We start from the raw sequence: 15,153 nt of genomic DNA, 5'->3' as shown, positions 1-15,153 counted from the left end.
AACATCTAGAGGCCTCAGCCAAGCTAGTCCCCCTTGTGCTTGGATCGATATAGCGAAAATGGGTACCTGCCTCAAAAGTGTTACATTCCAAAAGACAAGGCATAATATGTGGATGAGAAAAACAAGTGGATTAGGGTAAGGCAGAGGAGATGGGTTAACAAGAATGTTATTTCTTTCTCTCTCTTTTAGAACTTTTCTTTCCTAGAAGTTGGCAATGAGGAGAGACCAGCCTGCCAACAGCCCCCAAATCCTGCTCTATGGGATTACAGAAAGAGGGGAATGTGCCAACCCAAAGATTCCCCTTCTTAGTTATCCCAATGTGATTATATCCCTGAATTTCTTTCCCATTATCCTCCTAGCATCCTCCCTTTTGTGTTCTCACACTTCTCTGAAAAAAGACCCAGAGAGCTCCCTGGGCTCTCCCCACTGTCAGAAGGATCTTCCCCTTGTGCATCAGGAGGCTAAGTTGCCTTGTGAAATACAATAATATAAGTGAAAGAAAAATTGTTAATTTATGGAACTATTTGTTGTGAATAAGAAGATTTTGCTGCTTGTTTTCAGCATTCAGAGTCTACAAAGAGAAAATGACCTGTCCTCACCAGAAGTGCTTCTACGAACTTGAGGGGCTGTGCTGTGAACTCTAAACCTGGCTCACATCTGGGGCTTTCACCCCGGGCGGGTGGGGGTTTTCAGCGGGGAGCCCAGCCAGCACTGGGGCTCTCAGCTCTACATAGATTTCACTGCCAGGAGCCTGGTTGTCCCTGGCTCCTTGCTGCCCCCCATCTTGGGGAGCCCCAGGGGGCAGCTGGGCTCCCAGTGGGGATCCACGAGTCTGGAGCACTGTGAAGAGTCGAGAGCCTGGGCAATAGCTGGATTCACAGCTGGCGCCCCCACTTACCCAGGGGTGACAACCCCAGCTGTGAGCGGAGTTTGGGGTTCAGGGTAGGGCACCTACCAGCCTTTCTCATCAATTTCAGAGCTCCAAAGTGGCGCTGTGAAACTGACAAGAATGACAGCCAACAGCCAAAGTAAGTAAAGCAATGTCTGTACAGACACTGCTGTTGCCTTAAGTACAGGTGCATGAGCCCCATGCTTCTCATGGAGGTGGAGTTATGTCAGTGCAATAGGGCACTTACATCGGCTGCAGCAAGGCTGGAATGTAGACACTGGTGTAATTAGATTGACATATCGTGGCATACATAGATCTAACTTTGTTGTGTAGACCTGGTGCTTTGTACAGGGCCATGAATGAGGTGGCCTAGCTGGTGAGGTGCACTGCAAACTTTGGTGGCAGGCACAAGGCCCAGTGGTTGGGGTGACACGATGGAGTGCCACAGAAATCTGCAGATGGAGGGTGCAACCAGAGTGACCAGAACCTGCCCAGCCTACAGGTAAACCCCCCAGTGACCCACACAGAGAGCCGAAGAGGCAGGCAGCAAGTGAGAGCGAGAGGAGCCTAAGGCTGCAGCACAAAGCGACTCGCACTCCTCTGCCCTCTCTCCTTCCCTCAGCCAGGCTCAGCCCCTCTAAGCGGAGGGAGGAGGAGGAGGAGGCCGACCCCTCCCAGAATGCCTTGCGCTCGGCGGAAGCCGGGCGCGTCTGTGAGCTGAGCGGCCGGCTAGCAGCTCGGCGCAAGATGGCGGCGGGCGCCTCGGACCCCCTGGAAGAGATGCTGCTCTTCTCTGAAGAGGTGGACGAGAAGGCGGTCAGCGACCTGGTGGGCTCCCTGGAATCGCAGCTGGCCGGCGGGCGGGGCTCCCCCGAGGGCCCCTCCCCTAACAGCAGCCCCCCATCCCACCAGCAGCAAGAGCACCAGGGGACCCTGGTGGAGGGCGGCAGCCTAGTCCAGCAGCAGCAGCAAGGGCATCCTGCTCCTCCTCATTTCCCCGGGGCAGGGGAGGCAGCCAGGTGCCCAAGTGCCGTGGGCAGCCCAACCCCAGCCCAGGGGACACCCCCAGCCTTGTCCGCCCCGGCGGCGGCGGCCGGGCGGGGAGCGAGTGTAAACAGTAGTAGCATGCAGCAATCACATGGAGCAGCTCCTCGCAGCATCTCCCCGAGTCCACCTGCTGCCCCTGACTCACTGCAAGCCGCTGCCCCACCTCCGCCTGCTGGCGCCCCAGCCCAGCCTGCCAACAACCACGTGGATGTCAATGCCACTGCTCTCGCTGCTGGCAGTGGTGCCCGGGAAGTGGAGAGTCCCAGACCTGGGTGTAGTCCTCCTGCAGCAGCCGCTGGTGCGGTGAACAGTGTGTTGCTGCTTAACTCCGAGGCCGCCACTGCTGGGGGGTCGCCTGAGGCTGCCGGTGCTGTCACTCCAGCAGCCGCAGCAAGTCGGGAACTTTCAAAGGCGGTAATACTGGGTAGTACAGCTGCTGCTGCTGCTCCTCCTCCTGCTGCTCTCTCCCTTCTCCAGAGACCTGCACTGCATACTGTTCCTCCCGCTGCACACAGTGCGAATGGCACTTCCTCCAGCGCTCCTGTGGGTGTCACTCAGAGCCTAAAGGCTGGTTGTGCCCCAGCAGCAATAACACAAGTTGTCAACCATCAGAATCCGTCTGTCGGCCACAACAAACCAGAATCCTCTACAGCACAGACTAAACTCCTCACACACAATCCTGCAGTAAATGCACTCAGTAGCTCTACCAGTTCTGTTCCTACAATGAATCTTGTCACCCATCCAGCCCAAAGTTCAGTAGCCAACTGTGCCCCTGTAGTGTCCAGCACTATCACCCTCAATGCTATATCTAAACCCACAGTAAATATTATAGGGCCACCTGGCTCTGCTGTTGGCGTAGCCAAATCAGCCACTGCTGTACCTGTCGTCTCTGCAGTTCCCCAGTCGCTGTCACCCAGGCCTGCAGTAGGCACTGCTCAGAGAATAGTTGCACCACAATTGATTGTTAGACCGCCTCAGCAGACTACAATCCAGTTGCCTCCAGGTTTTACTATACCACCTGGTAAGTGGAAATTACAGGCTTGTTAATCTCTGCTAACCCATTTTCCTCACTGTGATTTTTCAAAGTTGTGGCTGTGCTACAAACCAAGTACAGAACTATCAAATAAATGCATGGTACACCAGTAATCACATGTTTTTAAAATAAATTCTGTTCTAATAGACACATTGTCATTACTAAAAATATTATTTAATCAATTTAAAATCTGTGGGGTCTAATTTAAAAAAATGTTGCGATGGTTGTTGGGGAGAATTATTTGCTTTGTTAAAGGAAAATGTTAATCACAGTAAGTTTTTTAAAAACTGTGCAGTAAAATAAAACAAAACACTTAAGGTTTATTTTAGAAGTTGCTGATTTATAGATAGGTGTAATCTGGTTGTAGGTCTAAATTTTGTTAACTTTTATTTACTACTGCTGACATTGGGAAAAGTTCTCCCCATTCAAGCTCTGTCTGTTCTGATGTGGCTAATTGAATAAACTAATGTTATGCTTTCAATCTCAATACATATATTGTGCTATTCACCATAGTATCTGGGCCTCTCCTCACATCAGTAGGATTCACCCCCTAATTCCAAAGTAACAATTTTACCCCACCCCCTCTGCTCATAATGATGATTTCTTAATTATTCAGTCTTGTTGATACTCAACAATAAACTGTTAGTAGTATATGGCTTTGTTTTTAAAAAATACTAGTTCAGTAAGGTTGACCATAACCAAAACAATAGCAATATATCCTCATGCCAACAATTCCTGATTTAAATGGCTATTTTACTGTCTGTCTTGAATTTTGAAGGGTGTCCGATATTGTTTTGTCATGCTTGAGTGCTAGTGGTGCAAATGGTGCACAAGTCCTTGCCTCTGAAATTTGGTGATTTATTCAAATGAAGTTTAATTGTTTTTCTTATGCAAATAAAGAATCTTCATCCATTAATACATTGTATGATCTGAAGTTGTTTTTCTTGCCTCAGAATTCCTTAAAGTGTTTGACATCAGTTAAGTAAATGAAGTTTATGGACTGGTATGCTTGCTGTGTGTGAATAAAAATTTGTCTTTAGTGCAGTGTTTTAAATAGTTGTGAAGTTGACCACAGGTAATGAAACTCCTGCCATTTTTTTTTTTGTAGACTGCTACTGCATAGATCAGGCAAATTCTTATGGCTTTATGAAGATCTCATTTAACTTGGAACAGATATCAAGTTGTTTTTAGAAAGTGAAAGTGTAATTATGTAGATGGTATATTAGCACACTTTGCTATTGTTTCCTATACCCTGGCATGTATGTCATAACTTAACATCAATTTCAGAAGCTGAATGCTATCATTGCTTTGTTCTACTGTTTGGTTGTTAAACAGAAGAGGAAAATGATACTCTTGAAACAAACATTTTATAGATTTTTAGAAAATATTGTTGAAAGACGTTAGTAGCATGCAAACTTATATGTGTTTGTTTTTGCTCTATAGAACTACTTTCTAGTCAATCAATTAAAGTTACTTAAATTTGAATATAAAAGTCAAACAGACAAGTGTTCTCAAGGGATAAGCTGGAGAGAAAATGAAAATATCTATAGTTCGACTGCAAAAGTAATGGACAGCTCATTACTGATTTTAAAATAGTGCAGTTTTCATAGAGGAAACTTGTGTTTAAAGCTGAAACTTTAAAAAATACTCTTTTTTTTTTGAGTAGGTCTTCTTAAATTATATCACAGGCTCTTAAAGTCAGCTTCCTGTTTAGCTAGCTGGCAGTAGAGCTGAATAACAGCCCATAATGTTGCTTCAGATGTGCATATGTTTTATAAGCATAGATCAGTAAAACTAAATATAACAATGTCCTGAACCTGAATTAATCACATTCATTTTAAAAACAAATTGTCATATATGAACAGTTATACCTTCATAACAGTAAATATTTCTACAACTTGAATAACAAACTTAATCATTCATCACAATTACTTTGACTGTCCCATTCAAATATATCCTATTGAAAAATAAGTCTTAAAACCGCAAAACAAAAATTCCTATGGAACAAATAGATTGAGATTTTGGGAAGTGCCCATAGGTCCATGTCCTGTAATAAACTCTGTGAAGTACATTGTATGATCAGGCTGTTAGGTGTAAACTTTAAGAAAAAATTGCATGGATTTGTACGTACTGTTGTGGTGGCTGAATGAACAAATGTCTAATTACATCTCTTAACTCGTCATTTGCGTGTACAGTTACCACAGCTGTTCAGTTAAATACAGTAATGGTGTGTTCAAATTAGTTGTGCACTTTATACAATGGTGCTGTGGGAAAGACCTCACAACAACTAGGGAAAATCAAATATAGTGAAATTAATTGTAGAAATAGTTTTGTCAAATATGCAAAATAATTAAAAAAAATCTTTTCAGTTTGCCCTTCTCTTTATAGTAAGTATATGTGGTGTTCTAACAATACTAGGCAAAATAAGTTAAGTGGAAGTCTGATTAAGTTGACAGTGTTCCTTTAAATGGATGATTTTGTTATCTTTTAGTAGTAAATACCAGAAGAAAACACTCAGTTCTGGTTCTTCACCTGCTTTTGTAGTTTAGTCTGTATCTTCCTCTTTGAACTTCCCCTACTTGGTGATATGAAGTGTAGGGACCAGTCACAGCCCAGCTACTTCAGATCTGCTTCTTAGTTAATTTCCATTTTATGTAGGGAAGATTAGCAAGTGTTTTCTAGGTATCTCCCCATAAAGTTAATTCACGTAAAGAGAAACTACACTACTTACAAGGATTATACTTGAGCTCAGAGTTTATATGTGGAATCAGATAAATACATGGCTATTAAATGATGTGATGCACCCATGTCACATTCCTTAAAAAACTGTAATATGTAAACCTAAATATGCTTTTAATTTTACTCATATACATTGAGTATGCACAAAGCAGTTGTGGTCTGATTTGTTCTTATGAGTTATATAGTTTGATTTTTAACACATGAAAATTAAATGTTTCAAACTGTTTGCAATTGCATATATTATTAATAAGTTGTTAATTGAACTAGAACATTCAATTTCATTTGTTTACAAACACGTAGCAAAAAGGGTTATTTTCAAAATTAAAATGAGCTCATCTGGTTTGCAAAATAAGTGAACTTTTGGTTTTTATTATCCTGTTTTATTTATTGCAATAATATTATTATTTATTGTAATAAACATTGTTATTGCAATATAGGAACAGTTATGGTTAACAGTGTTAAGTCAAAAACTAACAGACTAATAAACTGAAAATATAGCCAGTGCATTAGATTTTGGCCTAGGATATAGGTTAGGCTCTGCACTTACACACACGTTTAACTTTGTGCATTCGGTGAGTCTTTGTCTTCAGTGGGACTACTTGTGCGACATACACTTAAGCCATGTGTAAGTCTTTGTAGGATTGGGGTCCTTAGTTTATAAAAATAAAATCAGACAGGACAGAGGAGGTTCAGCAGTGGATAAAGGTGAGTGAGGTGGTGGGGGAGGCACAGAAGATGCGTACTTACAATTTAGTTCAGGAGTTGGAGTCTGGTTTAGATTCCCAGCACTGGAGCTGACTACAGACCAGGGCTAGGACAAATGAGGCATCAGTGGGACTCTGTATTGGCACAAGTGTCCCTGCCAGTAGATCCCATTGCTGGATCAGGATTTAAGAATTAAATGCAATTCTCCCCCTCATGCTCTGTTACTGTCTCTAATTACACCTTTAAATTTTGTCACCTTCTTATACAGTCAGGTATCCAATTGTTACATTTGTACGGTTCAAATGTAACGAAAGTTGTTTCAAGCTGTATTTTTAATTTTTTTTCCTGCTGATAGTAAGTACTTTCCCTTATGGCATATCTGATTTTATACTGTAATAAACATGTCAGGACTGATGTATGAAGAAAGGAAAATGTTAAGCTGCTGCATGTCAGTTCTATTCATAGTACTTATTATTATTTTGACTATTTTCATTAGGTATGGTCTTGGTGCGCACAGAAGCTGGACAGCTTGTAATGGTACCTCAGCAGGTTTTAGCCCAGGCTCAAGTGCAAGCTCAAGTACAAACACAGGGGCAAAGTCCCGCCAGCATCTCACCCAGGCTTCCAGCGCCCACAAGTGGTCCAGTGTTTCGTTTAACAGCAAGCCAGGTACATTTTTTCATGCTTGTGATTATCATTTTTCTTTATGATCTACTGTATTTTCTATCAAACACATTGTAAAGCTGGGCTTCTTTTCAAATTTGTTCACGTAAACCTTTTTTTGTACTGAAAAAAAATTACAGAAGAGGGAAATGTACCTCACCTTTAGCCAAAGAATGGGTTAGTTCCAGGGGCCCAGCAAATTTCTCTATATGTCTACATTTCAGGAGTCCCACATTATGGCTTCTGTTAAGGCCACTTTGGAAATCTCTGAGGAAATCATACATGCTGTTGATTCAATAGGTGACTCTCTTCCTTCTGAGTCAGTATTGATCTAAATCCCCAACATGGTGTTTGGGGGTGTGGTGCTGTTAAGATTAATTTTTCAAATAAAATGAACAGGTGTCCTGCCCTCTTCTAGTAATTAAATATTGTTTTATACATTATTCAAGAGTAAGGATGGTGATTCTCATGTTACATTAAGATTTCAAGTTGGGTGATTGCATTTTGCGTACCTAAATTTCTCTATTAAATTAAGTTGACTATGGTATCCTTTCCTGCCCTGTAATATTCTGTAGAGTTTGATGTTAAAAAGTTACTGTATTTCCACACAGAGGTACTAAGATTGATATTAAGCTTCTGATGAGTTTGTAAAGTGCTTTGAGATCCTTCTAGCTAAAAACCCCCAAACCTATATTAATGCAAGTAGTTATCATTTAACTAAGTGATGGTATTTCAGGGAGGTTATTCCGCTTTGGCTACTTTGGACTATAAAATTAGAGATCAATATTTCTGAGCATTGTTACTGCGCAGCTCAGCATTAGTAATTCTCTTCTGATTTGTGGGGGAGGAGTTAAGACTGATTTGGTAAGTACTTACGAGTACTATGACTATGAGTAACTCTGAGCTGCTGTGCTAATGCAGTAGCGCCCCCTTTGGTCAGAATTAGCTTGGTCTGGGAAGGCAGTCAGTCAGCTCCTTTTAACTGAGTCTCTATGATAATCCTATTCCGGTCTGTGAAGGGTGTTAGTTTCAGTCTTGGTAGGTGTACGGGTTTCCCCTTGTACTTGGTAGGGTCATCTGATTCTGGTCCTCAGGGGGTCTCAAAACCCCTTTTGTTCTTAAGTGTCTGTTGTGGCATTGGTAGGGGAACCCAGGCCCACCCACTCCACTGGGTTCCAGCTCTGGGACCTTAAACTAGGCAGGCCAAATAAGGCCTCAGCAGCAACTCCTGCTGTGCCCTGAGCTCCTTTCTACCTCTCTTGGTTCTGTAGGCTTCTCCAGCCTGTACATCAGTGGTACCCAAACTTTTTCTATCATGCTCCCCTTTACCAGTAATGGAATCTGTCCGTACTCCCCCTCCATTACCGCAGAGGAGCTTGGGCTGAAGGCAGAACTGGGGGCTGAACTGGGGATGTGACAGGAGCTGGGGCTAGAGGTGGAGTGGAGCTGGGGACAGAGCTAGTCTGGGAGCAGAGCTGGGTGGCACTCCTTCCCACCTCCTGTGTGGACTGGCTTGGGCCCCGCTGCATGCCTCACCCCATGTTCTTTCACGCCCCCCTAAGGAGACTTGTCCCACAGTTTTGGGACTACTGCCCTACATCCAGTCATCCCTTTTCTCGAGTGTTGTCTCTGGGCAGCTTCTCACCAGCTTGCTGGCAGGACTTTCGTTCTCCAGACCTGCTTGCTCTTTTAGTAGCTATCCGACATTATAAGAGTGTATATTTAGATGTATCCCATGTAAAGTTAGAGAGAAAATTGTTTACCTTTAATTCACCACTCATCGGAGCACAGCTTTTGAATACAAAACTACAGAAAAGATATTAACAATTGGAGGGAGCTGAGAAAAGATAAAGACTTGTAAGAAATTGTTAAGAGTATGTCTAGTATGACCATTTGAGGAGATGATCACGAGCATGAGGATGACAAGCCTGTTAATAGTCTTTGGAATTATGTGGAATGCTGGGGGTAGAAGGTTGGAAAAAGTCATTAAGAAAAAAAAGATTCTGTGGCGTTGTGGGAGGCTTCTTTGAAACAGGCCTAAGCACAGTGTTGCCACACTGTGTTGGATTTTGTGTAGATAGGATGTAGTTCTGTGTCTTGAAGAGGCACATAATCCTTAGTGCAATGGATCTCAAACTATTCCAGATGGTCTATGGAGTTGCTTTTTTGGCCCTGGTGAAGAAACTGTCATTCTACGAGTAGTGATGTTTCCCCCTAGTTATAGCCCATGCTAGTTTTCTGAGGCTTTCTTGAACAATTAAATTAAAAAAACAATCAAGCTCTTTTCTTTACTTTGAGTGGCTGCTTCATGTTTGTCTTTGCTAGATTTTTTTTCCTTTGGGTAGAAATACAAACATGACCAAGTTTTGACTGATAATGTCCACCCAAAATTGGGTGGACATCAAAGATACAGGAGAGAAGAACCAAACTGCAAAAGGATCAGAGATTAGAGCAGTAAACAGCATAAATACAAAATAGAGCTTGAGAATTGGGGATGTAACCAAGGAGATGCTCTCGCTATATTAAATGAGCACATTTCAGTCTTGTCTACTTAATGCTGTTGTAATTAGTTTTTCATGTAGCTGTAGTTGCTGCGGAGAAGGGTGTAGGATCAAGATTGGAAGGAGAAATGTCCATAAGAGAATACTATATTAAGAAGTTGTCTGCAATAGGAAAAAATTGAGTAGAGCTCTATTGTGCAAAGAATCTTAGGAGACCTAAGATGATGATGGTTGGTTGCACTGAAGTTTTAATGGCAGAACAGTGCACTGCCATTTAGGAGACTGGAATTTGGGTCCCAAACTCAATCAAAAAATGCCATACCCAACAAGCATTTGGGAGCTGCTTGTGTGTTGCTCTCGTGCACCTCCTTTTTGGCTGACTTGGAGCAGTATTGTTAGGTTTTGGAAGGCGCTTAAATCAGCTACTGATGTGTTTTATACATTTAATACAGTTTATCACATAGTATCAAGCTGTAGTATGGGGCTTTGAGTGTGGTGGGGGAATAACTAAAGAGTTGTGAATGGTGAATATCCTAGAGGTTGTTGTGATTTCAACATTTTACAGTGGCAGTACTGGAACAATAGGATTGTTGCTAGTCAGGGATTCATGTGCATTGAGATAACTGTATAGTATCTGCCTAGACTGTCAGATTGGTTTCTCCGTTTCATGAGCCCCACATTTGTTTACTTTTATCAATTAATAAAGGCAATGAAGTGATTAAAGCAACATCATCGGGAGACTTGAATTTAATTATTCTGGAAATAGGCTATAGATTTTTCTCTCCTGCTACCAATGACTTTTATTTGTATATATTTGGTCCTGAAAATATGTTAAAAATCATTTGACTAGAATAATTTTTTTAAAGCCAGAAAACAGTGAATTCCTTAAATAATAAAGGCTTTACTACATAAGAACTTCACTTGTATTTGATTCTTATGGAAGACTTATTTCCTGAGGCTGTGGAACTCGTTGTTTTTCTGGAGGAAATGTTTATTGACAAATATTGTCCTAATCTTTTAGAAATGGTTGCATCTTCAGGTGTGTTTTTTTTTGTTTTTGTTTGAATAATGATGATTGATCAAGGAGAGGAATCTAATTCAAGAAGTACAGCAAGTAATGTATACTGAAAACAAAATTGTCTTCCAGCAATTTTATAATTGACAGAAAGTTTTTTTGTTTTGTTTTTCCTATTCCAGAATACAGTTCTGACTTGTCAGAAAGCTGGAGCCTGACAGGTTCTCTCCCCCCACCCCTTCCCCCCGCCCACCAGTGAAAATCTGAAAGGGTACGGGAAATATTTTCTGCGTGGATGTTGATAGGCTTGTAAAGTAAATCTCCAGAAGTCCTGTTCTTCTCAGTCATTCAAACTGAGACAAATTGCATTAATCATTGGCTCAGAACAGACTGAATGTAAACATGTTATTTCCATTAAGGCTTGAAACCATTTTCAGTGTCATATATGCATGAAGATGTGGGGAAGGTGGCAGTGACAGCAAGCCTTGGATTGGTTATTTGAAAAAAATCTGTATTTTACTAGTCCCTGAGGGATTGGTAGGGCAAGTGGGTATTTCTTGATCTCAGGGCAGATTAATGTAGTGTTTCCAAAACACATAGCATGGAGGTTTGGAACTGGAAGCACAGGTACCTTGACTGGTGAGGGAAAAAATGTGTGTGCTGCCAGGGTTGTTAGTTTGTGGATTCTGTGTGATTCCTGGATCACGAGGTTGCAGAAGTTCATGAGAGAGCAAGGGAGTACAGCAGGACATAGGGATTGCTGACTACAGGCTGATGTGGGTGGAGAGAGGTGTCCTGCGTTGGCATCATATTTTTCCCGTTCTGCGGCGTCTAACTGGTGACGTAAGCTCTTGTTGTGTTCTTCGAGACATTGTGGTGATTCACTTGCATGAAAATGATCTGGGCCTTATTCCTGGTGTACACCTCATAAATGTATGAGAGAAGATTTGGATCGCATCACAGATTTGTGTCCAGGAGTTATAATTTTCTCTAATTTTTCTTAGTATCTGAATAATTGCTACAGCAGCAATATGAAAGTTATTAATAACTTTTGGAAGAACATTAATCAGGAAGTTAGAGGGTTCATGACTGACCAGACTATACGCACTTTATGTCATAGAAACATTAGAAGCTCTGATACCACACAGTTTCCTGAAGATGGGGTACATCTATTGGATGGGGGCTAGAGGATCTTTCTCTCAAACATAAAACTCTTGAGCAGAAATCCGGTCTGTGATTTCTCTTGCTGGCCCCTCCATCCTCCAACCATTCTGAAACATGACGAGGAACACCCTTTTGCTCTAACATAGTTGATCTTCGCTTCAGGCACTGCATATGAGTTGGGTTATAGGAGCGGAGAAGGGAGGACAATAGAAACATTTGTATACTAGGGAGTGAAGACTGCAGGGACAGGCATTTCCTGCTTTGGGTGGAGTAGGTCCTGGTACAGAAGTGGGGAGGAGGCCAGGCTGGAGGAGGGAACACAGTGAATGGGTTAGCGCAGGGGTTCTCAAACTGGGGGTCAGGACCCCTCAGGGGGTCATGAGGCTATTACATGGGGGGTTGCAAGCTGTCAGCCTCCACCCCAAGCCCTGCTTTGCCTCCAGCATTTATTATAGTGTTAAATATATTAAAATGTGTTTTAATTTATGGGGGGGTCACACTCAGAGACTTGCTATGTGAAAGGGGTCACCAATAAAAAAGTTTGAGAGCTACTGGGTTAGGGGCATGGCTGGGGAGGTGTGCCAAAGCAGGGCTGGTGGGGCAGATCTGTAAATGCATGTGGGGAGGGGCAGTGTGTGTGTGTGATTCAATATGCTAGTTGTGGGACATGAGAGATAAAACTACCTAAATGATTACCAGCTCCTACCAACAACATATCTTTTTCTGATTAAAAACACAAGGAAATTCAATAGTAATAAACTACATTAATGCAAAGTTAAGGTTGCTTGGTGGTATTTCATAACTTCCAAGAATGTTGAGCTGAACAAAACTCAAACATCTGAAAATCAGGAAATGCACAGTTAAGGTTGCCCGTGCAAACTTAACTCTGTTCTCCTTCAGCAATGTCCCAATATGCTCTATTAGCATTTATACCTTTACTCAGCCAGCTCCACAGGTGCAGAAATATACAAGCTTTTACAGCCCACTCACTCTCACCCACAGGATTCCACCTAACATTAAAGGACGAAGAGGGGGGGAAAAAAAGGTTGTCCTTGCCACCTTTCCTCTCTCCTCTTCAAGCAATGCCTCAGTATGCACATATTCACACTGGCCCTTGGCATAATAAGATTCAGGAGATTCCAGGCCCTGGTGTACACTCACACACTTAGCCAATGCCCCAGAAAAAATATTGCACATACACAAGTTAAGATTCACTTCAGAGACTTTTACAACTCGTTTACACTTACTCATAGGATACTGTTTCAATCTGCACTTTCACTTAATCTTCGTTAAAGTGTTACAGTCCTCTCATATTCCACTTTACTGTTGACAGATCCTCTATAACAAAAGCCCTATGCCCTGCTATTGACATCACGTACACAATTCTGCATAGAAGGGATGCATACTGGATCCTGCAAATACATATGCAACTCTTCCCTTTCTTCATACATGAAAAGGTGGAAAACATAGATCTCATGTCACAATCATAGCTCTGTCACATACATCAAAGTAATCTGCAGATCTCACAAACACATCTCTATCCCCTTACCACTGCCTCCACCATTCAGTACAGCTACACCTGACACCAACTACATTCACTTTACCTGGAGTACATGCAGATAATAAATGCTTAGACTGTGCTCATGTCCCAGCTTACTACTGACAATACTCTTCGTAATAAAACCTCTGGGCCTTGCTGATTATATAACATACACAATTCTGCATAGAAATGGTACATATAGGATTCTGAAGATACATATATGTCTTTTCCCTTTGCTCACATACATTGGAGGGCGCAAAACATAGATCTCATGTCATAATCACAGCTCCGTCACTCACCTCAAAGTAATCCACACGTCTTTGTTTCACAAATACACCCTTACCAAGCAGTCCCAACTGGTGCCTCCACCATTTAGTGTAGGTACATCCAATGCACTGACTGCACCTGGAGTGTAGGCAAATAATTCCCATTGGCTACTGCCCGCTATAGGGAAGTAGAGGGAAGGTGTCATGGGCTACTTTTTTCCCCTCTTTGTCCTTTAATGGTGTATGGCGGAATCCTGTGGGTGAGAGTGAATGGCTTTTAAAAAGAGGAGCTTGTACATTTCAGCAGCTGTGGGATTGGCAGCATGTGTGTCTTAATGGGGCATATTTGGGCATTGCTGAAAGAGGGCAGAATAAAGCTAGTTGGGAAAACCTTAACTGTACATTTCCTGGTTTTCAGAAGTTAGTTTTCCTCAGTTTAGTGTTCTGCAGAGGGATGACATACCACTAGGCAACCTTAACTCTGTGTTAATGTAGTTTTTTGCTATTGAATAATAGCACAGCATTGGCTAACATAATTGTTTAAAAAATATATCTTCACACTGTACAAGGATAATTGTCCTATAATTGCACCAGGCTACAACAATGTTTGAAAATTGCTGTCTGGCACAGTTTGTGATATCATTTGGGGTGTGGCATAATCTGAACATGCTCTTGCATTTGAGTGTGTAGGAAAATGAAGAATAACAATGTAAGAACAGCCATACTGCATCAGACCAATGGTTTGTCTAGCCCAGTATCTTGTCTTCCAACAGGACTAGTGCCAGATGCTTCAGAGGGAATGGACAGAATAGAGCAATTATCCAGGGATCCATATCCTGTCATCCAGTCCCAGCTTCTGGCAGTCAGAGGTTTAGGGACACCCAGAGGCATGGTGTTGTGTCACTGACCATCTTGGCTAATAGCCATTAATGGACCTTTTCTTCTTGAACTTATGTAATTCTTTTTTGAATTCAGTTACACTTCGGGCCTTCACAACATACTGTGGCAACAAGTTCCACAGTTAATTGGGCGTTGTGTGAAGAAAGTACTTCCTTTTGTATGTTTTAAACCTGCTGCATATTAATTTCATTGGGTGACCCCCTGATTCTTGTGTTATGGGAAGGGGTAAGTAACTCTTCCTTATTCATTTTCTTCACAGCATCCATGATTTTATAGATCGCTATCATATCCCAACTTAGTTGTCTCTTTTCTAAGCAGAACAGTCCCAGTCTTTTTTAATATTTCCTTATATGGAAGCTGTTCCCTTGCCCTAATAATTTTTGTTGCCCTTTTGTATATCTTTTCCAATTCTAATATATCTTTTTTGAGATGTGGCCACCAGAATTATACACAGTATTCAGGGTGTAAGCATACCATGGATTTACATAGTGACATTTTGATATTTTCTGTCTTATTTTCTATCCCTTTTCTAATGGTTCCTAACATTTTGTTACCTATTTTTTTTTTTTTACTTCAGCTGCACACTGAGCAGATGTTTGCAAAGAACTATCCATAATTGACTCAAGATCTCTTTCTTGAGTGACGAGCTTATTTAGACCTGATCATTTTGTATGTATAGTTGGGGTTATGT

General features: G+C 41.9%; 1 protein-coding gene across 1 annotated transcript in view; it reads left to right on the top strand.

The window, feature by feature from the left end:
• The first annotated feature begins 1,636 nt into the window (after positions 1–1,636).
• The window catches only part of LOC144272914 (transcription initiation factor TFIID subunit 4-like), a 206,235-nt gene continuing 192,718 nt past the window's right edge, over positions 1,637–15,153 (top strand). Inside the window, exons 1-2 of the mRNA XM_077831301.1 lie at positions 1,637–2,957; positions 6,910–7,082. Of these exons, the coding sequence (XP_077687427.1) occupies positions 1,637–2,957; positions 6,910–7,082 (1,494 nt within the window). The remainder of the gene's footprint in view (positions 2,958–6,909; positions 7,083–15,153) is intronic.

The sequence above is a fragment of the Eretmochelys imbricata genome, chromosome 12 (genome assembly GCF_965152235.1).
Source record: "Eretmochelys imbricata isolate rEreImb1 chromosome 12, rEreImb1.hap1, whole genome shotgun sequence".
In the NCBI taxonomy this organism is placed as follows: Eukaryota; Metazoa; Chordata; order Testudines; family Cheloniidae; genus Eretmochelys; species Eretmochelys imbricata.
This window is presented reverse-complemented; position numbering and strand designations above follow the sequence as displayed.